This window comes from Amblyraja radiata, chromosome 21 (genome assembly GCF_010909765.2).
Source record: "Amblyraja radiata isolate CabotCenter1 chromosome 21, sAmbRad1.1.pri, whole genome shotgun sequence".
In the NCBI taxonomy this organism is placed as follows: domain Eukaryota; kingdom Metazoa; phylum Chordata; class Chondrichthyes; order Rajiformes; family Rajidae; genus Amblyraja; species Amblyraja radiata.
The window spans coordinates 10,912,076-10,936,815 of NC_045976.1; the positions used below are offsets into that span (position 1 = coordinate 10,912,076).

At 42.3% G+C, this 24,740-nt stretch overlaps 1 protein-coding gene across 12 annotated transcripts in view; it reads right to left on the reverse strand.

Annotated features, from left to right (window-relative positions):
• plekha5 (pleckstrin homology domain containing A5) overlaps window positions 1-24,740 on the reverse strand; it is a 249,979-nt gene that overhangs the window by 130,872 nt on the left and 94,367 nt on the right. For all 12 annotated transcript variants that reach the window (XM_033039511.1, XM_033039510.1, XM_033039505.1 and 9 more), the window contains one exon: window positions 1,547-1,630. In XM_033039511.1, coding sequence (XP_032895402.1) covers window positions 1,547-1,630 — 84 coding nt within the window. The remainder of the gene's footprint in view (window positions 1-1,546; window positions 1,631-24,740) is intronic.

The following is a 24,740-nucleotide window of genomic DNA, read 5'->3' on the forward strand; positions in this document are numbered from 1 at the left end:
AACCTGCAATTCCACAAATCTTTTGGATGTGGGAGGAAACTGGAGCAGTTGGAGAAAACTCATGTGGTTACAGGGAAATGGGATGCCTGTCAGGAAATCAGCCCGATCACCCTCCTGCACTCTACCTTTGCACCCTCCTCTTTCTCCCCAATCTCTTTCTTGTTCCCAGACATTAAGGCCATGGCCATGAACAATACTCCATCACAACCACCAGCTTCCTCCACACAACAAAATAGTTCCACCCCAACCTCAGCTATTCGTCACTGCAGGATTCGCCCCAGCCATCAGCCACGGTGGTTCCTGACCCCAGCCATCGATTAAGACTGAAATCTGAACCCTGCCCACGTTGCGCACCATAATCGATCTGGCCACCGCTCATGCTGACCGTTTCATCAAAGCGAAATACTGGTTGGCATACATTGGCTATCGAAAGAGTGTAAAGCCTGGAGATGAAACAAAGTTTGCAGGAGGCTGCCGTTGACTGATGTGGTCGTAAGTGTTCTGCTCCCACAGCCATCGGAGAGTGTGCCAGAATTTTGAGATGCACATATCTTACCACAAAGAAAGAAAATGACACCAGCATGCATCCTGGGATTCATTAAAACATGAAGCTGTACATTTTAAATGGCACTCTTTTAATAAAACATCCATTCATCAATTTAAGGAGTGATACGCCAACGAGACTGCTTGATTTTTGCAGCTCACACAAATATTATTAAAATCAAAACTTGTAATCTTTGGTGACCCCATTTTCTACTGTATACTACTGTTTAAAATGGAGACTCACAAAATTATAGGGCAGATACAACTGACTGACCTTATTCCTCAATATAAATCAATGTAGCTTAATTGAAGTGCTTTAGGAGAACAGGGACAGGCAGAAATCGAGACCCTGAAGCTACTACTTTGGACCTCTAGCCATCTGCTCCAGACACACAATTGATGCACAGGATGGATGTCCATTTGACCTATTTAGGTGCTCGAAAGAGGAAATGCATGCTTCCATGGATAGCTATTGTAAACCCAGCAATATCATGGGCATCGCATTTTTAAAAATGGTGAAAGTTATGCAGATTGTCACCATATTATATAAACTGGAATTGTGTATTGAATTCTTGTTAAAGAACATATTTTGTTATAGAATATCTCTTGTTCATGTGATGCCACATCTTCATGAAATTTTAGCATAAATTGCAAAAGATTAAAGTCATGAGGATTTGGCAAGTACTAAGTCACTGAACATTTGGATGCAATTATAGTCAGTCATATAATAAACTGCTTTGAAAACACAGCAAAAATTTCAATTACAGTGTAGTATTTTTGTGCTGCCTTTCCAGAAAAAAAAGTATTTAATTTAAAAACCACAGTGGGATCTAAATGGCAGAGTGCGAATTTAAAAACATCTGCAAGCAGTGAAATTAATTGGACAAGAATGCGAAATATTTCCAAGTCAGCAAATTAAGCATCTAGAATATTGCCTGTACCGATTTTCAGCTGTTTGCATAAACACTACGGCACAGTACACAAGGAGAAAGTTGTGACTTACTCGTCGTTCATGACAAATATACAGTTTTCTTGCGATGTATGTCCTGTCACCGGATGTTTGCACGTTGCCTTCCACTCATTGTGACTGCAGAAAAAGAAAATACGGATCAGTTTGCTTTACCAATATAATTACCTCCCACCTCACTTCCCTCTGGATCCTGCATCCATGCATACAGTGTACGAACGGCACACTGATCAGATATCCGCCTCTTGGAGCCAGCTTTAATCTTTAAATGCGAGGCACACTGCTTAAATCTACCCCAGATGAACCAGTTCTGTGGTATGGAAACAGCAAACACAACCCAAATGAATTTGCCTGTGCATGATAGAATGACAAAATGGTATTTTATCATTCCAGTCAACAGCTAATTTAAAATTAATTTAGATTAAATTCACATTCAGATCAATAAAGCTGGGAGAGGATTTTTTGTTCAGGTTAAAGGAAATCTAATGTTTAAAGGCAAAAAAATCTCTGTAAAAATCCAAAGCAGAAAACATTTCAAGAGTCCAATATGTTTAACTGTCTCTGTACCAGCAATGGAACAGTGAAATTTGAGAACTATTGTGTGAATAAAACACATCTGAGGACTTTTTTTACATATAAAACCATTATTCTCTATACAAATTATTCCTGCATTTCTTTTTGCAATTCAAAGAATACAGATAATCTTACATATTGCAAAGGATTGCAGCAGAGTGATACAGAATGTAGAGTAGATATCCATTCAGAAGCAATTAACCTCTTGTCAGATCTGGTTAAAATGGATCCTGAATATTTGCAACTGTAATGCTCATAAATGGAGGAGCATTTTGGGTTGTTGCTTTAGCATTTCAAACCCGATGATGGAATGAAGGTAATAGATAACAAGCGTGGAATGGCTATTCATTCCCCTCATGTGAATGGCAGCAGTAGCAATGAAACATTGGCAACCATCTTATTAACTGATATAACATTGGTATTTAACGTCCATTGACAAACGTCGGAGTGTGAACATAAAATCAGAACAAACAAGATGTAGTGGAGTTGCAACTTATTTTTGACATGGAGGGCAACGTATCCATTTAATACTACTAGTAAGATCGATATCCTGACGAACCGTGCTTTGCTTGCAACAGTACTATCGCTAACTTCAATTATCTTGATCAAGCTCAACTTGGCTGTTCATTAGTCACCTTCTGCTTTTGTAAGGTCGCACCTTTATTTCCACCTACTCCATCTCCCAGGAAGATGAAGAACATTCACTACCTTCACTTTGATCATTAGATCCACATTCATGTTCATGCAACCTGTGACTTGGCGTTTAATAAACAGGCGGCTCTCACACTCTCATCTTTGCCTTTCGTAAGATTTTTCAGCTTCTCTTTTCTTTTAGCTAACTGGGTTCATCATCTGCATATCGTAAAGGTCGGTGCTTTGAAATGTTACTTTGATTTCTGCCTCAGCTTCTTTCAGTGTCAAACAACATGGGGACAGACAATTGAGCCCATCACATCTACACCAACCTGTGGGCATCCATCCATATTCATCCCATCTTCCAACACTTGGCTGTGAGCCTTCTGTGCCAGACCGATTCAAATGCTCGTCTAGACAGTTCTTAAGTGCTTCCACAACGCTCTCCTTCTTTCTTACGGATTTCATGTGTGGTGCTATTACAAATTGCTCAAAATTCCATGAACAGCATGGAAAACAATTCACTCTCCTCTATGCCAAATAGACTTCTTGATCCGATGCTCACAGAAAAGATGGCACGATTTGTATTTGTATGTTACCAATAGAAATGTAGATGCTGGTTTACAAAAAAAAGACACAAAATGCTAGTGTAACTCAGCAGGTCAGGCAGCTTCTCTGGAGAGGATAGATAGCGGATGTTTCTAGCCGGGACTCTTTGGATTAAAACGTCACCTATCCATGTTCTCCAAAAGAATAGAGATCATATGTAGGTAAAATGGATGGAAAATGATGATAACACACAAGGATGGATGTGATACAAGAAGACACTAACCAAAGCACGAGAGCTTTGGAACATGGTTGGCAATGTTGCCCCTGAGATAGCTAGTCTGCCAAGTCATGCAAAATCAACATACACTCAATACACTCAGAGCTTGAATATCTTTCTTAAAATACCTCTTATTGTGCCTTAAGATCAGCCAAAGGAAAGCACTGCAGCAATGAAATATTTAGATCGTTCCTGAAATAATTGCCAGAAAATTGATTTGTAAATGCCTAATTTTACCCTGGGACCCTGAAATGCATTGGATTTCTTCTTTCTCAACAGGGGAAATACAGGTACCTTAAATGTATAGTGTTCACATAAAATAGCATTGCTTATCTGACAGCCGTCATCTTTTACTGCTTGAGGCCCGTGTAAACTGTTTGCTTCTTTATGTGTCAGTATGAGATGGCTGGCTGCAACTCAAATGCACTACTGACAGAATATACTATCATCTAAATGGCAAACAAAAATCTTCAGATGTTGGAAATGTGCGGGGAAAAAAATGGAGAACATCACCTGAGGATTTAACACAGAATTCAATAATTTCAGATCACCAATCTTACCGATTTGTAACAAAACCATCCAGTTTTGATCAAAGATCATCAAATTGAAATGTCACCACTGTTTTCTCTCTACAGATTCTGCCAAGCATGCACAATGTCTAACATTCTCTATTTTGTACTTCAGCTTTCCAGCATCTGCATTGGATTGCTTTTCCAATGTTTTCAACATCGCCATTGCAACACTTGTCTACTCTCCATTTTTTCTTTCTCTCCTCTTCTGTTTTCAACCTTCATCTTTCTATTAAGATCACTCGCTGATAGGTCATTAACAAGCATTCACATCCTCTCTCAGTCAGACTTCAGACTCTCTTGGTCTCCACCCGATCACAACCACTACCTTCAATCTATCCACTTTCCCCCTTCCCCGCAACTTAAAACATGTTTAATTTCTACATTTTCCCAGTTCCAACGAAAATTCACCAATCTGCAACTCTGATGAACTCTGTTTTTCTCTCTCCATAAACAACTTTTCCTGCTAAGTTTTCTAATTTTTTTTCTCCTTTTTATCTCAATGACATTATTTAATCAGCATCACCACCCAACATCAGAATCATTTTCCAAATCCTGTCAGTTTGGAGAAGTGCTTTAGACAAATCATTTATCACCGTAAGACTACATTAGTCTTTTAATGAAAATTGTCAACAAAAGAAAAATCTTTCTATATAATTATCTGCCGGTAGAACTCATTGCTTTGATGACCACTTGACTTCCCTATACTTGCATTATAATCTAAATTTGCTGCAGTTTTTGACTGCATTTAGAATATAACATACTTTGCTGTTTTAAAGCTTTCACCAGCCAGCTTTCTTTGTCTTTGCATTTACAAGAAGTAGAAGAACAGGGGGGATTTACAATATTATCAAATTTGATAATTTAGAAGGTGATTATTAAGCCTCTCAGAAATTAGATAATTAGATTGTTGGGCTGGAAGCACACTGCTATTACTCTGACGATATGGTGTGCACAAAGGTAGGTGCTGCCTCACAGCACCAGAGACCCCAGTTTGATCCTGACTACGGGTGCTGTCTGTATGTCGTTTGGTTCCACGGTGTTTCTCTAAACTAAACTAACTTGGAAACAGAAACAATTGCAATGGGATACAGATTCTCTGTTGGTGTCCCAGCTGTTGGTTACAGCTCTGCATTCAACATGATCGTACCCAGTAGACTGGTCTCCAAGCTGTCCGAACTAGGCTTCGAACAGAACATCTGCGGACTTCCTTACGGACCGGCCGCAGTCAGTCAGGATGAGACCCCACCACTCCCCCACTCTGACACTCAGCACAGGAGTTCCACAAGGCTGTGTGCTGAGCCCCCTCCTCTACTCCCTCTATACCTATGACTGCATTCCGACCCACAGCACAAACACCATCATAAAATTTGCAGACGACACGACAGTGGCGGGGCTGATCACTGAGGGCAATGAGTCAGCTTATAGGGAGGAGGTACAGAGGTTAATAGGCTGTCAAAGGTAGACAAAATGCTGGAGAAACTCAGCGGGTGAGGCAGCATCTAAGGACCGAAGGAAATAGGCGACGTTTCGGGTCGAGACCCTTCTTCAGACTGATGAGGGGTTGGGGGGCGGAAAGAAGAAGGGGAGAGGCGGAGACAGTGGACTGTGGGAGAGCTGGGAAGGGGAGGGGAAAGAAGGAGAAAGCAGGAACTACCTGAAATTGGAGGTCAATGTTCATACCGCTGGGGTGTAAACTACCCAAACGAAATATGAGGTGCTGCTCCTCCAATTTACGATGGGCCTCAATCTGGCCATGGAGAAGGCCCAGGACAGAAAGGTCGGATTCGGAATGGGAGGGGGAGTTGAAGTGCTGAGCCACCGGGAGATCAGGTTGGTTATTGCGAACCGAGTGGAAGTGTTAGGCGAAGCGATCGCACTCCCCCAGGTTAATAGGCTTGTGCTCAGAAAACAATTTACCACTCAATACAAAGAAAACAAAAGAGTTCATCATTGACTTAAGGAAGAAGCAGGGTGACCATCCCCCATTGCACATAAACAGAGATAGAGTGGACAGAGTCTCCAGTTTCAGGTTCCTGGGCACCCACATCTCAGCAGATCTCATGTGGTCAACCAACACGCCCTCCCTGGTAAAGAAGGCACAACTATGGCTTTACTTCCTAAGATCACTCAGGAAAGTCAACTTGCCACAACAGCTGCTGGTGTCATTCTATCATTGCTCCATAGAGAGTGTCCTGACACATGGCATCCTGGTATAGTATGGCAACAGTTCTGCGGCTGACAAGAAGGCTCTGCAGAGAGTCATCAATACAGCCCAGAAGATCACCAACACACACCTGCCTGCCCTGGAAGAGATCTATAGCGCTCGTTGCCTGCGGAAGGCATCACTCATACTAAAGGACTCATCTCATCCTGCACATCACTTGTTTGTCCTTCTGCCCTCAGGAAAGCGTTACAAGTCCATCAAATCACACACCACAAGATTAACGGACAGTTTCTACCCCAAGGCCATCACCACTCTGAACTCTGCACTGAACACACACCCCATAGCCAATATTCTGTACTGCTACAATACTATACTGTGAAATTTAGCACATTCTGACTTGACAACATTTTTTTGCCGTTTTTGTTGTTTCCATTGTCGTTATTATTTATCTTTTACGTTGGAGCTCCGCTCGGGGCAGTGTGCCTGAAATTTTGTTGTATGTATTTACAATGACAATAAATGTGTATCATTATTATTATTATTATTATCACTACTGAGTCAACTCCATCAAGAAGCTATATATTGATATGCAGTTACCAAATACGTTTTCTCAGAATAATCTTTCTGAGGTTGCCTAGTCTAGCTGAATTTTCATTATTTAATACAATTTACAACTTCTTTTTGAATTTTGATATTCTCTACAATGACTATATTAACTGCCTTGATTCAACAATTCCTGTGTTTAAGAAAGAACTGCAGATGCTGGAAAAATCAAAGGTAGACAAAAATGCTGGAGAAACTAATCGGGTGAGGCAGCATCTATGGAGCGAAGGAATAGGTGATGTTTCAGGTCGAGACCCTTCTTGTGAGTAATGATCCAAAGTTCTGCCTTGGCTGCCTGCCCAGTGAGATCATCACTGCCAGTAACAATGGAATGGAGGGCTTTAAACAATACAGGGAATGAAAGTTCATTCTAAGATATGCAACTATATCGGAGTGCAGTGCATCAGTCTCTACACCAGCCTTGTTACACACTTAAAGTACAAAAATAAACTGCTGGAAAACACTCAGCAGGTCAGGCAGCAAATAATGAAGGATTTATTGCTGTAGATGCTGCCTGGCATGCTGTGTCTTTACAGACGGTGTGTTTTTATTCTAAATTTCAGATTGTCAGCTTCTAGTTTTTTTTAATTAGGTGCACACCTAGATTAGAGCACTCATCTTCTGAGCAGAGACACAAAGAATTGTTGAATACAGCACCAGAAAATACGCCAACTATTTTACAGATACCTATGCAAAGATCACAAGGACTGTGTCCTCACAATGTAATACCAATTGTCAAAGAATGACTTAATATCCTTTGTTAGGATGACGGTTCCTACAAAGTTATGTAAATAATTAAGAGTTTCTATGAACTTGATCTGTTATTGCAGTATAGCTTTATGATGCAAAACTGCAATGATTAGACACCATAACTTGTTGCTTTACAGGAATTAATCAAAGTATTATCATTTCAAATTCCTCGTACGTTACAAAACACACTTGGCTAATAAAGTATGATTATGCTTATGATTTGTGGTGCACATACAGTGCCATCCATAATGTTTGTGACAAAGACCCATCATTTATTTATTTGCCTCTGTACTGCACAATTTGTGATTTGTAATAGAAAAAAAATCACGTGGTTAAAGTGCACATTGTCAGATTTTATTAAAGGGTATTTTAATACATTTTGGTTTCACTGGCTCACATCTTCATTGATGAAATTACAGCTGTGTTTATACATAATCCCCCCATTTCAGGGCACCAGAATGTTTGGGACACGTGGCTTCACAGGTATTTGTAATTGCTCAGGTGTGTTTAAATGCCTCCTTAATGCATGTATACGGGAGCTCTTAGCACCTAGTCTTTCCTCCAATCTTTCCATCACCTTTGGAAACTTTTATTGCTGTTTATCAACATGAGGACCAAACTTGTGCCAATGAAAGTCAAATAAACCATTATGAGACTGAGAAACAAGAATAAAACTGTTAAAGGCATCAGCCAAACCTTAGGCTTACCAAAATCACCTGTTTGGAACATCATTAAGAAGAAAGAGAGCACTGGTGAGCTTACTAATCGCAAAGGGACTGCCGGGCCAAGATCTCCACAACTGATGACAGAAGAATTCTCTCTATAATAAAGAAAAATACCCAAACACCTGTCCGACAGAGCAGAAACACTCTTCAGGAGTCAAGTGTGGATTTGTCAATGACCACTGTCCGCAGAAGATTTCATGAACAGAAATACAGAGACTACACTGCACAATGCAAATCAATGGTTTGCTGCAAAAATAGGGTGGCCCGGTTAAAGTATGCCAAGAAGTACTTAAAAGAGTAACTTATATCAGAGTGTTGGCAAGGGCAAAGTACGGAGGAGAGAAGGAACTGCCCAAGATCCAAAGCATACCACCTCATCTGTGAAACACGGTCGTGGGGGTGTTATAGCCTGGGCATGTATGGCTGCTGAAGGTACTGGCTCACTTATCTTCATTGATGATGCAACTGCTGATGGTCGTAGCATAATGAATTTTGAAGTGTATAGACACATCCTATCCGCTCAAGTTCAAACAAATGCCTCAAAACTGATTGGCCGGCGGTTCATTCTATAGCAAGACAATAATCACAAACATACTGCTAAAGCAACAAAGGAGTTTTTCAAAGCTAAAAAATGGTCAATTCCTGAGTGGTCAAGTCAATCACCCGATCTGAACCCAATTGAGCATGCCTTTTATATGCTGAAGAGAAAACTGAAGGGGACTAGCCCCCAAAACAAGATGGCTGCAATACCGGCCTGGCAGAGCATCACCAGAGAAGACACCCAGCAACTGGTGATGTCCATGAATCGCTGACTTCAAGAGTCATTGCATGCAAAGGTTATGCAACAAAATACTAAACATGACTACTTTCATTTACATGACATTGCTGTGTCCCAAACATGATGGTGCCCTGAAATGGGGAGGACTATGTATAAACCCAGCTGTAATTTCTACATGGTGAAACTAAAATGTGTAAAAATGCACTTTAATAAAATCTGACAATGTGCACTTTAACCACATGTGATTTTTTCTATTATAAATCTCATATTGTGGAATACGGAGGCAAATAAATAAATGATGGTTCTTTGTCCCAAACATTATGGAGGGCACTGTGACTCTTAAGAAACATATGGGTTTCAAATGGTCAATGAACCATGCAACTGTCTTATTCTCTCAAACATCTCCCTCCCACTTCTGTAGAATTCACTCATCACTGCAATACTATGTGAATCATCCATGCTCACCCAATAGCAAGTCTTGCAATGAATGCTGTTACTCTTTGGAATGTATTTATCATCTATTTGTCAGCGTAGCTGGATTGTTTCTCATCGGAGGCATTGCAGGAGGACCAGAGGCCAAGCGTATTGAAATTCAAAGACAGAGAGCTCAGTTTTCACTTGGATCGCCTACAATATGAAAGCAATCAATGAAAGTGATCCTTGTGAAGGGAAAACTTAGCACATGACCCTGCGCCAACCTATCACAGCATGAGAAGATGCAGACAGGGAGACACTATCACAAAATACCTTTGTTGAGCAATTTTATCTAGAGTGCTAAAATAAAAAATACTTTCCACACAATTGGATCTTAAAGTATGGAGCGCAATTACTGTTATGTCTTCAGAAGACTTTTTGCCGTTATTTTATACGAATCATATTTTGAAATCACGTAATCTGGATGGGATTGACTGCATTTGCAGGGAGATAGACAGCATTGTTCAATTAGCAGGTAGCTCTGTGCGCACACACACACTCTGCAAAGTTGAATCCAACTTTCTATTATAAAACTTCCTGAAGCAGAATATAACTGGAGTATAAAATCTGTTAAAATGGAGCAAACTATACATCTTCCAGATAACTATTCAAGGTTAGCACCATAAGACATGCAAAACAGCCCCCTGTCACTGCAAACTTCATACTGAAGCTACTTGGTCACATTTTATGGCTCCTTCCAAGTTGTTCAAATGTTCAAAACCAAAAAAATTTCAACAAACAGTAGTAAATACTGGGAGACACAAAATGCTGCAGTAACTCAGCGGGTGAGGCAGCATCTCTGGAGGGAAGGAATGGGTGACGTTTCGGGTCGAGACCCTTCTTCAGACTGATGTCACGGGAGAGGGCGGGACAAAGATAAAATGTAGTCAGAGACAGTAAGACTAGAGGGAGAACTGGGTAGTGCAAGGGGATGGAGAGAGAGGGAAAGCAAGGGCTATCTGAAGTTAGAGAAGTCAATGTTCATATCCCTGGGGTGTAAACTACCCAAGCGAAATATGAGGTGCTATCCCTCCAATTTGTGCTGGGCCTCACTCTGACAATGGAAGAAGCCCAGGACAGAAAGGTTAGATTGGGAATGTGAGGGGGAGTTGAAGTGCTGAGCAACCGGGAGATCAGGCAGGTTTAGACAGAATCAGCAGAGGTGTTCAGTGAAACCATCGCCGGGCCTGCGCTTGGTCTCGCCGACGTTGAGAAGTTAACATCTGGAACAGCGGATACAGTAGATGAGGTTGTAGGAGGTGCAAGTGAACCTCTGCCTCACCTGGAAAGACTGTTTGGGTACTTGGATGGAGTCCAGGGGGGAGGTAAAAAGACAGGTGTTGATCTCCTGCGGTTGCAGGGGAATGTACCTGGGGAAGGGGGTGGTTTTGGTGGGAAGCGACAAGTTGAGCTAGGAGCTTTGGAGGGAACGGTCTCTGCGGAAAGCAGAAAGGGATGGACAGTAGTGGGATCCCGTTGGAGGTGGTGAAAATGTTGGAGGATTATATGCTGTATGCGACTGCTGATGGGGTGGAAGGTGAGGACAAGGGGGACTCCGTCCTTGTTACGAATGGGGGGAAGGGGGAGTAAGAGCGGAGCTCTGGGATATCGAGGAGACCCTAGTGAGAGCCTCATCTATAATGGAAGAGGGGAACCCCCGTCTCCTAAAGAATGAAGACATCTCCAATGCCCTGGTATAGAACACCTCATCCTGGGCGCAGATGCGGCGTAGACAGAGGAATTGGGAGATGGGGATAGAGTCTTGATAGGAAGCAGGGTGGGGAGAAGTGTAGTTAAAATAGCTATGGAAGTCAGTAGGTTTGTAGTAGATGTCGGAACTATGTGAGTAAATACTGATTTCATTTCCCAAATTGGTCCTTATCTCAGCTATTGTCTTGTCTCACTTACATTATAGCTCCATCACTAAAATCATTACCATCCATGGTAGGATCAAAAATGAATTGTGTTGGTCAACCAGGCTTATGCTAGTTGAAGCAGACCTCACAAGGTTCCTGTCACAAAAGCGTTAAGCAATAGCATTAAGTGGAGGATGACTCTGTGGAGCAGGGGAAGCAGCAAAACCTAACGCACACGTGCCTCATCGCCCTTCTGCTAATTGGCGCATTTGCCATATTACAACTATTCATGCTCTTGATGATGTCCAGTTGGTCACCATATACATCATGCTTCGATTCTTGTTTCAATTACTGAATTTGTTTACATTGAAACTGTTAGCAGTTCTTCAGATTCAAAACCAAAACATGCATGTGTTGAAAACATGATGATGACAAGATGCAGGAGAGATTTGGATTATAAACCCACATTTGGATTATAAACCCATATTAATACTAGAAGTCTGTGGTCCCTTTGAAATCTTGTGTAATTATAGATGGAATATACAACACAGAAACAGGTTTTTAGCCTAAGCAGGTCCATGTGATAATCATCATGCCTCATTCTAGCTTTCCACAATCCTCTACAAAATACATCAGCAGAAACCTCCATTACAGACTCCTTATCTACCGTTCCCTCAATGTTTCTTTACCATTCGTAAAGAATGCCAATGTGGGATCGTGTGCCATGTAGTCATATTCCAAGACAATCGATTTCTTGGTGTAAATCTCACATTGAAAGCTGCTTAGTATACTCTTCGAGTGGAAATACTCTAAAAAAATCCATCATGCTTTTCAGACCAAAATCTTCTTACGCATGGGATTCAGAGCCATGCTGCACATCCTGATATTATATCCAATCCTCGTCATCCTTTTATATAATGTGGTGACCAAGACAGCATACACTACCTCAAAAATGTGACCTCACCTTACTTTAATGAATGGTTAGTCTAGGTTCACTACTTTTCGAAGCCCTGAATTAAACTCTTATGCTTGGTTTGCCTTTTAATGGCCTTATCAATCTGTTACGTTGAGTGATTTAGTTATTTGTACAATCAGATCCTGTGTTGCTTCAGGCAATTTAGAAGAATTTCCAAGTCATCCATGGTGTCTTAACCCAAATGGAATATCTCCATCGGTCAAAGATAACACAAGATGCTGGAATAACTCAGCGGAACTGGCAGCATCTCTGGAGAGAAGGAATGGGTGACGTTTCGGGTCGAGACTCTTCTTCAGTCTAAAGAAGGGTCTGAAGGGCTTCGACCTGAAACATCATCCACTCTTTCTCTCCAGAGATGCTGCCTATCCCGCTGAGTTACTCCAGCATTTTGTGTCTATCTTTGGTTTAAACCAGCATCTGCAGTTCCTTCCTACACATCTCCAGCGGTTATCTCTAGCCAGACACAACTAAGCATTGTCACCAACTCATCCTGAATAGAAACACATTTTCGCCACTTACCCTTTCAATTCTAGAATTACAAACTTTGGTTAGACCTTCCATTGAATATCATAATTCACCCACCTTCTTCTCATTCAGTTTCATTCTTAACAATTCACAACACATTTTCCTGGCTTTCTGCAATGAAATGTACAACATCTGACCAAAACAAAACCTCACTGCTTGTTGTAAAATAACCACAATTTTCAATGGCTGTTTAAAGTGTTCACTTATTTAAGAGCCTAAAATAAAAGGAATACAGCAACATATTTCAATTCACAATGCCGAGTCTCTATCGTTGCTCTTCTACAAAATTACTTGTATTTATAAAGCGTTGCTTCCAAAGTGGTATTTGAACACAAGTATCTGACTCATAACCTGTCAATTGAGCTACTTAACACTACACCTCTGTACTCTGGGACAGACACCGAGTTGATCAATATCCATAGCTGATAAGATTGGCCTTCAACAATGACAACCTTCGCAATAACTATCGCAACCAAAAACAACATAGCATTGGGCTAAAGGTGATTCTTGATAATAGAAACATGGAGAAAATGTGAGAAATATAACCAAGGTCAGATATTTCTAAAAAGGGAAATTACACACCTTGTTATGCCACCGTATACTGTGCAACATCTTTCCGAAGCTTAATATTTTAGTTGAGAGAACATTATTTTTGTTTGCTGTTGCACAATTAGACGAAGATTACCTTTAATTACACTGTTAGTAATTCTATTACAAATTATGATTGAAGATAGATACAGGACTCTCTTGTGTGTCTGAGGTCTCAAGGCATCAGCTGTGCTTAAAAAAAACTACAGACGATATAAACTAAAATCAAAACAGAAAATGCTTTAAAGCAACAGTTGCTTAAAACTGAGAGGAATAGATTGGTAAGATGCACATGGTCTCTGGCCTAGAGTAGGTGAATCGAGGACCAGCGGTCATAAGTTTAAAGTGAAAGGAAAAGATTTAATGAGAATCTGAGCAGAACCGTTTTCACACAGAAAGTAGTGGGTGTATGGAACGAGCAAGCCAGAGGAGATAGTTGAGGCAGGGACGCAAGAAACAGTTAGACAGGTACATGGATAGGACAGGTTTGGAGGGATATGGACCAAACACAGGCAGTTGGGACTGGAGTAGCTGGGATAATGTTGGCCAGTGTGGCCAAGTTGGGCCAAAGTGCCTGTTTCCACGCTGTGGAACTCTATGACTCATAGATCAGACAGCATCTGTGAGTTACCGTTTCAGCTCAAGCACCCTGGTGAGCTTTAGATGTTACCTGGCCAACTTGGTGTTTCCAGCTATTTCCGCTCATTTCCCTCAAAAGCAGATGATATATTTTGATCAAAAAATCCCTCCTTGGACCACAATTTAGAAGCTAGAATTTCTTATCCTTCTTACGAAAACTAAACTTCCCATCGTATACCAGAATGTTCTTAATTTATTATGGTTATTGATTTAAATTCAAAAAACATTAAGTCGACAAGCACAATTATTTTTCCCCCACAAAATTGCAAGAGAAAAAAAACAACCATGACTGAAAATGCATTACTTGCAGCAAAATATCAACACCATATTTTGCACTCAAATAGGCATCTGTGAGTTGGCAATCATTTTAAAATGACCACTTTAAAGGATTTAAAAGAATGAAGATTTCACACCAGAAAGAACAGTAAAACTTTGCTTACCCTACCGTGGAGTTTAACCAAATTGGAACTTAAGCATCACCACCAAAATGTGCAAGACGCTGCATGATACGGCCTGAAGTATACAACAAGATTCTTTATCCTCACATTAAATCACACCAGAGTCACAAGTACGTTCTCACATACGCCTTTCCCCAATGTGTGTAAATAAAGCTTCATTCATGCTGTAAACCAGACTCATGAGAACTAACAAAGAAAAAGCTGTTGTAGAGTTGCTTCCATGAATAATCATTGCAAGAAACCATCTCCAAATGTCATTAAAAATAAATCCTGGTACGTAGCAGGATCAGGGTAATGGTAGCTAAATCATCAGCAATAAATAGGCTAAAAACTCCTTAATACGTGTGCATGGAGCAAGAGTTTTGGATCAGGGAGTGAGGCTCAGACAATATCAGGAGGGCCAGGAGTGTGGAGTAGATTGGGAATGGGAAGGTCTTTTTGGGGGATGGTAGATGTGGAAATGTGCAGTAGATAGACATAACGTTCTGGAGTAACTCAGCGGGTCAGGCAGCATCTGTGGGGGAAAAGGGTGGGGGATGTGTTAGGTCTGGACCTTTCTTCAGACTGAACGTAAAGGGGGTGGGGGAGGTGGGTGAAGAGCTGGAGGCGAGAAAAGACCAGGGCCAAACCGGGCCAGCCACAAATGACCTCAGGCAAGGCATGGCTTGGTAGGTCCATTGTTGGCTAGGGAAACTGTGATCTCTAGAGAAACAATGTGGAGAACTGTGGAACTGGTAAAATGACAAGGGTAGAGGAGGGGGGAGTGTGAGATGGTTACTTAAAATCTCAACAGAAACTATGTTGAGAACTCTGCAATAGTGCAAGAATCAGAATCCACTAATTGTTTTAGTGTCACAAAAAATCTTTCTTATGCGGCCCGCTTGAAATGGAGCAGAGGAGAATTGATAAGAGAACACCATGTATAGCTTTAGGGTATGATAACACACTGTCATGCTGTTTAAGGCTCATCGATGAAACAAAGCTTTGAATTAGACATGGCAAACCTTCACGATTATTAATTTGTTCATTAAAGGCTCAAGAGCCAACAGTTTATCAAGATCAACTGTAATAACGATTATATTCGAACCTTTTGTATACTTTGATAGCACAGCCAGTTAAGTCCAAAAGAACCAACTTTTAATGATATTTTGCTTCAAGCAAAACTTTTGCTTGACAGCAAAAATAACCCGAGGAAAGAAAGATTTTCAAATAAAATTTCTTCATCTTATTCAACAAAAATTAAATTGCAGGTTTAGTATAGCCTTCAGCATAGCACATCAGTTTCCCATTTTGACCATGTCATTGGAAACCTCTCCAGAATCTGTTTCTTCTCCACATTTGATGATTTAGATGAACCATCTAAGTGTTTTAGACAGAAAAAGTAATTGAGGGAATGAAGTGCACCATTTGATTTCATTTATAGGCACCACGGTTCAGCAAGTGACAATCATTGGTCGTACTGGTGGTGGATGAAAAGGCATTCTAGACCATTGAAGATGGAATTAAATCATCTTTTTAGTACAAGCTGAATGAATGATAACATGAACATGTCTACCATTCCAGCACTTCTTCTCATACTGCTTTCCGGGAAAATATGTTGCCTAATTAGAGGTAGAAGTCTCCAGGTTCCATGTTTCTTTCATCTTGTGACATGGAATACCCCAGATTATTAATGAACCTGATTATGTAATTTACATCAAAATGTGGATAGCGGATGCTTGCATAGCACTCAAACAATTTAGCTGCTTCGGTCGTAAATATTCTGTTATTCTCACGAATAACAGTTACAAAACATTCAAGGCATTCCATGCACAGTTTTTTATTGTGCAATTAGATTTACTCAAGAGACTTTTGTGCCAAATGCTAATTAATTAGACATACAACAAAAAAGCCTCCAGAAGTTAAAATTACCTGAGGCACATTGTAAAAAAACAACATATTGCAGTACAGTGTGGCATGCACCAGCTAAAGAAGATGATATCCACATCACAGCAAAAGATAACATATAGACATGATACAGAACACCACCTACCAACATTTAAATCTGTTCCACTGTACTGTTATATCAGATGTTTATGTGGTCTATTTAACTGGTCCAAGATGAATACTATGTACTATATTTAATAATCAGAGATTAAATGCATAAATGCTTATGTGAATAGAGACATTATATATCACAATTGCAAAATTTAGTGGTTGAATCCTGACTGAATTCATTACATTGACATAGCAACGTGTTACATTGACTTTTGGCCTCCCATATCGTACAGCTTCGTACTGAACAGGGTGCCTTCAATGAAATTGAACAGCATGGCCTCATAATGAATGAACCATTGTTCGGAATATAATTTTCAGCTAACAGGTCCAGTATCTAGCTAATAAATGGAAGACAAAAAATGCTTGTTAATTGTCAGTCTTCAAAAACAGAATTGGAAGAACAAATTAAATGTCTGATAGCATAATCTTCTCCCACCAACAGCTCTGAGAAGTCAATACCTTCTGAGCAAATGCAGTTAAATCAATTGCAATTAACCGACACAGTGTTTGTTGGGACAAAATAGTGGCAGGCTAAATGAAATACTCCTATACCACGAAGGTCACAACACTGGCTTTTGCCTTTAAAATGGTTACCTTAATAAACAGAAATTCTCAGTGTCTTATAATTGCTCACAACTAGCTGAGGCCAGCAAACTTCACAATTGCCTTCCAATAATATAATCAGAAAACTGAAAGACTTGAAAGTTAAAAAAACAGAATATAGAAGTTAGGAGGTCATGTTGCAGTTGTATAAGACGTTGGTGAGACCGCATTTAGAATATTGTGTTCAGTTCTGGGCACCATGATATAGGAAAGATATTGTCAAGCTTGAAAGAGTTCAGAAAAGATTTACGAGGATGTTGCCAGAATTAGAGGGTGTGAGCTATAGGGAGAGGTTGAGTAGGCTAGGTCTCTATTCCTTGGAGAGCAGAAGTATGAGGGGTGATCTTATAGTGTCAGGGCTGCCAACCCTCACGCTTTGAGCGTGAGACTCACGCCCTCAAGCAAACTCTCACGCCCTCACGCTGATCAGAAATTTCTCACGCTCAGTGGTGAGAAATTTTGTGATAAATGAACATTTCAAAACTCGGATAAACTGCATGGTCCGCGGGTGTTGGAGGTCCGGGGCTGCGGGAGGGATGGGAGCAGAACCAGCAGCAGGAACAGATGCGGGGAGCCGGGACTAGCGAGTGTTTGCGGCGCTGTCGAGTTTGCGGGGCTGACGTTGCAGCTCCGGCCATGGAGCACTCCGGACAGTGCGAATGTCCCGGGCCGCGGAGCCGTCGGAAGCGCCGCTGCCGCTGCCGCGAGAGTCTCTGTGCCGAAGGGACAGACTCTCAAAGGGAGGTGGAGAGAGAGAGAGGGGAAGGAGACAGGGGGGGAGAGAGAGGGGGGGGAGAGGAGAGGGAGGGGAGAGACAGAGGGGGGGGAGGGTGAATGGAGAGAGAGAGAGAAGAGGGAGAGGGGGGAAGAGGTAGGGGAGAGAGAGGGGGGAGAGTGAGGTGGGAGAGGGGGGGAAGAGAGAGGGGTGAGAGGGAAGAAAGAGGGAAGAGAGAGGGTGGAGAGGAAGGAGAGGGTAAGAAAGAATGGGAGAGAGAGGGGGAAGAGAGAGGGGTGGTAAAAGAGAGAGGGGGAAGAGGGAGAGAGGGGAAAGAGAGAAACGGGGAACGAGAGAGAGATGGGGCGGGCAAGAGAAAGAGAGATAGAGGAGAGGAGAGAGAGAGGGGGAGAGAGAGAGAGGAGAGAGAGAGACGGGGAGAGAGAGAGGTGAGATAGAGGAGAGAGAGGGAGAGAGAGAGAGAGAGAGAGAGGGGGTAGAGGGGAGAGAGAGAGGGGGAGAGAGAGAGAGAGAGAGGGGGAGAGAGAGAGGGGAGAGGGAGGGAGAGGGAGAGGGGGAGAGAGAGAGGGAGGGAGGGAAGAAAGAGAGAGAGAGGGGGGAGAGGAGAGAGAGAGAGGGGAGGAGAGAAGAGGGGGGAGGGAGAGAGGGAGGGAGAGAGGGAGAGAGTAGAGGGTGAGAGAGGGAGAGAGGGGGAGAGGGGGAGAGAGAGAAGGGGGAGAGAGAGGGGGGGAGGGAGAAGGGGGAGAGAGGAGAGAGGGAGAGGGGGAGAGAGGGGGGAGAGAGAGGGGAGAGAGAGAGGGGGAGCGAGGGGAGAGAGAGGGGGAGAGAGAGTGGGGAGAGAGAGAGGGGGGAGAGAGAAGAGAGAGGGAAGGGGAGAGAGTGAGAGGGGGAGACAGGGGAGAGAGAGGAGTGAGAGGAGAGACAGAGAGGGAGAGAGGAGAGAGAGAGGGGAAAGAGAGATGGAGGGGAGAGATAGAGGGGGAGAGAGAGAGGGGGGTTGAGAGGAGAGAGAGTGCATCCTGGAGGACAACCAGTGGCTGCTGGAAGTAAGTACCAAGCACTGGGTAGAAACGGTGGAAGATAGTGGACTTCAAATGGGGGTGGTTGGAGAAAGCATCCTGCTTGCCTGCTAGATTTTCACTTACTGTAACTGCAGGAAAAATGTTCCCGATGTTGGGGGCGTTCAGAACCATGGGTCACAGTTTAAGAAAAAAGGGGGGGGCAGTTAGGACTGAGATGGAGGACAAACTTTCTTCACGCAGAGAGTTGTGAATCTGTGGAATTCTCTGCCACAGAAGGCAGTGTAGGTCAATTCACTGGATGTTTTCAAGAGAGAGTTACATTTAGTTCTTGGGGCTAACAACATCAAGGGATATGGGGAAAAAACAGGGAAGGGGTGCTGATTTTAGATGAATAGCCATGATCATATTGAATGGCAGTGCTGGCTCGAAGGGCCGATAGCCTATTCCTGCACCTATTTTCTATGTTTCTATGCTTGAGTATATGGCAATAAAACTCGATCACTTGATTTTGAAGCATTCATGCATGGTGGAGGTATAATGTAGTCATAGAGTGATACAGTGTGAAAACAGGCCATTCGGCGCAACTTGCCCACACCCGCCAACATGTCCCAGCTATGCTACCTGCTTTTGGTCCATACCTCCAAACCTGTCCTATCCATGTATCAGTCTAACTTTTTCATAAATGTTGGGATGGTCCCTGCCTCAACTACCTCCTCTGGCAGCTTGTTCCATACACCCATCACCCTTTGTGTGGATAAAGTTACCCCTTAAAAAGTTACCTCTTAAAAATACTTCATACAAAAAACATTGAAATCATACTTCTACAGTGCACTAAAACATGATTTTAATACATCAAATTTCAAAACGTTCCTACCCTTGGAGGGGGGACCTCCTTCTTCCACACCCTCTCCCCACTCGGTTGCTCCACTCCCTCACCGGGTACACCCAAGGCCAGTGATCAGTGATCGCACAGCCTCCCCCCTTTCAAAAACGCTCCAATCCAATTTAAAGCATATATATTGTATTCAAGTGTAAGTTAAAAGACTCGCTGCAGTATGCACCATATTGCACAATTCCAATGGGAGGGGTACACCCTCCTCCCACCCACCCCCTCCTCCCACCCACCCCCTCCTCCCACCCACACCCACCCCCCCCCCTCCCCCCCACCCCCGGTCGCTGTGCTCCCTCGGGCTTGGTCTCTCGCAATTTCGCACTCCCAACTCTCACCCAATGTTGGCAGTCCTGTAGTGTACAAAATCATGCGGAATAGATCGGGTAGATGCACAGTGTAAGGGAATCGAGGACCAGAGGACATAGGTTCAAGGTGAAGGGGACAAGATTTAATGGGAATCCGAGGGGGTAACTTTTTCACACAAAGGGTGGTGGGTGTATGGAACAAGCTGCCAGAGGAGGTAGTTGAGGCTGGGACTGTCCCATCGTTTAAGAAATAGTTAGACAGGTACATGGATAGGACAGGTTTGGAGGGATATGGACCAAGCGCAGGCAGGTGGGACTAGTGTAGCTGGGACATTATTGGCCGGTGTGGGCAAGTTGAGCTGAAAGGCCTGTTTCCACACTGTATCACTCTATGACTCATGAAAGCTCTAAGAATCGAATCCAGTGCAGCAAATCAGAAGAAAAGTTGTTACGGGTGAGGACATTGCAGCGGGCTGTGAGTGGAGGAACTGATTGGATCTTTGTTCAAGGATGATCTGGAGGTCCTGAAGCCTTCCTAGTGGGGAATGGAGGTGTAAAGAGACTGGGTAAAATATAGCAGCCAATAAACATGCCACCCAACACATTATGTGGTGCAAGAGGCAGACGGCTGAAACTCGTGCAGCAACAGGGGGGACATACAAACTCCACACAGACGGTGCCAGAGCTCAGGATCAAACACAAGAAACTGGAGCTGTGAGGCGGCAGTTATATTTGTTGCACACTACATTGCCTATTTTATTCTGCATAAGTAATGATAGGTTGGCTGCATCTATGGTTTCAGGCTTTGCAATGATGTGTTGTTACAATGACAGGCAATAGACAATAGGTGCAGGAATAGGCCATTCGGCCCTTTGGCACCGCCATTCAATGTAATCATGGCTGATCATCCCTAATCAGTACCCCGTTCCTGCCTTCTCCCCATATCCTCTGGCCGCTACCTTTAAGAGCCCTATCTAGCTCTCTCTTGAAAGCATCCAGAGAACCGGCCTCCACAGCCTTCTGAGGCAGAGAATTCCACAGACTCACAACTCTGTGTGAAGAAGTGTTTCCTCGTCTCCGTTCTAAATGGCTTACCCCTTATTCTTAAACTGTGGCCCCTGGTTCTGGACTCCCCCAACATCGGGAACATGTTTCCTGCCTCTAGCGTATTCAAACCCTTAATAATCTTATATGTTTAAATAAGATTCCCTCTCATCCTTCTAAACGCCATAGAGTATACAAGCCTAGCCGCTCAATTCTCTCAGCATATGACAGTCCCGCCATCCCGGGAATTAACCTTGTAAACCTACTCTGCACTCCCTCAATAGCAATAATGTCCTTCCTCAAATTAGGGGACCAAAACTGCACACAATATTCCAGGTGTAGTCTCACTAGGGCCCTATACAACTGCAGAAGGAGATCTCATAATTCTAAACCTGCAGATCAGTTACAGAGATGAGCAGAGAAATGGCAGATGGAGTTTAATTCGGGCAAGAGTGAGATATTGCACTTTAGGAGGTCAAATGTAAGAGAAAGTTTAGAGTAAATGGCAGAACCCGTAACATCAATGATCTACTGAGGGATCTTGGGGTCCGATCTTAGCTCTCTGAGAGAAGCAACACAAGTAGATAGAGTGGTAAAGAAGGCGTATGATATGACTTGAACTTGAACTTAAACTAACTTGAACTTGAACTTGATTTCCTCCATTGATCAGACTATTGAATATACATGTCAGCACTTAACTTTGGTTAAGCCACATTTAAAGCATTGTGTGTAGTTACAGGAAGGACGCGGTTACCAGGATGTTGCATGGATTAAAGGGTATTAGCCAGAAAGAGAAGTTGGATAAGTTTGGATTGTTTTCTCTGGAGCATCGAAGACTTTGGGGAGACCTAATAGAAGTTTGTAAAATTAAGAGCGGCAGAGATAGGATAGACTGTGAGAACCATTTTCACCGGATGGAAATGTCAAAGCCTACAGGGCATAGCTTTAAAGGTGAGAGAGGGACAGCTTAAAGGAGATATGCAAGGCAAGATTTGTTTTTACACAGAAAGCTGTAGATTCCTGGACCATGCAGCCAAGAATGCTGGTAGACAGATACAGTAATAGTACAGTTTTAAGAGGCTTTTAGATAGGCACATGAATGTTCATGCAATGGAGAGAAATTGATCATTTACAAGCAGAAGGGATTAGTTTAGTTTGGCATCATGTTTAGAGGTTATGGGCTGACCTGTTCCTATGTGTAGGAAACAACTGCAGATGCTGGTTTAAATCGAAGGTAGACCTAAAATGCCGGAGGAACTCAGCAGGTCAGGCAGCATCTCTGGAGAGAAGGAATGGGTGACGTTTCGGGCCGAGACCCTTCAGACTCAGGCCTGTTCCTATGCTCTCCTGCTTTATGCTCCATGTTAAAACTACTACTCAAGGTGAGGCTGGGTGTCTGGTTATGCACTGAAATGAATAATGTGTCTTCCCACAGTGCAGGATATGGTGAGCTGGGAGCAATATTTACCCTGGCTTTCCAATCCAATTACATGCCAGATTTTTTGCAAAAGTCGGCTTTTGCACATGGGATTAACCACAACCTTGATGCTTGCCATGGCAAATCAGCAGCCAATATAATATGGATATTTGACATTTGGAATGAGTTCTTTGAGTACAATGGTTGAACATTAGGACTTTCTGGAGGAGGTAAAATTGAAAAACAAAATGAAGTTCCTAAGTGCTTTAAAGCAGCACTTAGTGTTGTGACTAATGCTATGCAGCTGTGCTGATAAGAGTTTACCACCACCCACTGTTCCATACAATAGGGAGATGGAGGATTATTAACTGAAAACAGCATCCAGTAAAAAGGGTAGGCTGATCTGAGGTCATAGTAAGCACTGCTGAACAGATCATCAGTGAGTAACCTCTTCGTGATAGCCTTCTGTCCATTTCAATCACTTAGATAATTAGATGTAGACAGGCAGACCAGTCATTCACCAGATTGGATTTGAACTGCTAAAACTTCCATATATTTTTTATTTTAATAATGTTTTGTAATTGATGTTGTCCAAATTCATAAAGGAATACATCAGCTAGAATAAAGCACACAATGTGACGGTAATTTGGGCAATTTTATCTTTATTTATTTACATAATGCTGGCAAATAAGTGATGGTGGATCTTTTGTACACCTTCAGTCTTTCCAGTGAAACTTTGTGTAGATAGAGGAATTTTAAACCAACAATAATAAAAAATGAATGACTCATGTTTAACTTAAAAGGAACATGGGAGTGAAAGGATTCCTGTGATGTAAATTTTTTATTCTTCTTCTGGTAAATTACTTTGTGGGTAAAACTGCCACTTTCTGTGGCACTGGAGTGGAAAGCAGACCTCAAGATAACCTAACAAAAGCATCACTCCGTCACTGACTTGAAATTGGCCTGCAGCTCAGAAGAAACTAAAATGCAGACATTGTGACATGATCAAGTAGGTCTCCAGGAAATTGAAAGCTCTCACTAATAAATGGGAATATCTAGCATGTTAAAACTAGTGCAAACACTGTGGAGAGCCACTCAAGCCAAAAGGCATTTTGCACTCCAACCATAACCACTGTGGGAAAGTTTGCTCAACTCCCATACCACCAACTTGGTCATGTCTCCTTTTTATCAGTCAAGATGCTGGATGGCCTTTAACCTGCCAATGGTACATTTAACTTCTATTCACAGAATAGAAAGGGAGGATTAAATGGAACAAGTACATTATATAACAATGGAAAACATCCTGAGATGTTTCAGTGATGGGATTCAACTGGGCAGTTGAATATATGCCCTGGTCAGGGAAAATATGAATCGGCTCCAGAAGACAAGATCCCTGAGAATTTTGAAGAGTTTTTGAAAGTAGAGAAATAAAGCAGAATTCCCAGGCATGATGCAAAAGCATTGGGCCTATCAATCAGAGCTTGATCAGCAAAGGCAGTGTACGAGTATTTAAAAATTAGGGGGAATGAGAGAGTGCCATGGACAAATCATGATAAAGGATGAAGATTCTCAACAGCATAGGGCGAGGGACAGGACAGCAATGGATATACAGAAGATAGACACAAAAAGCTGAAGTAACTCAGCGAGTCAGACAGCATCTCTGGAGAAAATGGATAGGTGACGTTTCGGGTCGAGACCCTTCTTCAAGCGTTGATGAAGGAAGGCAGGTCTTAATACATTGCAAAATGAAAACAATCCAGGAAGAATTGGGGTTTATGTAGCGAGTCCAACACTGGGAACATTTAAAAAAACATAATTAAATAAAAATACATAGGTCAGATATCTGAAATAGAATGTCAACAGGTCAATAGACAATAGGTGCAGGAGTAGGCCATTCGGCCCTTCGAGCCAACACCAGGTCAGACTACATCTGTGGATGGAGGAAGGGTGATTACCTTTCTTCAGAATTTGATCAATTGTGCCTGAAGAAAACCAGGAATATATGTGGATTTGTTTGAAGGTGAGGGTCCGGTA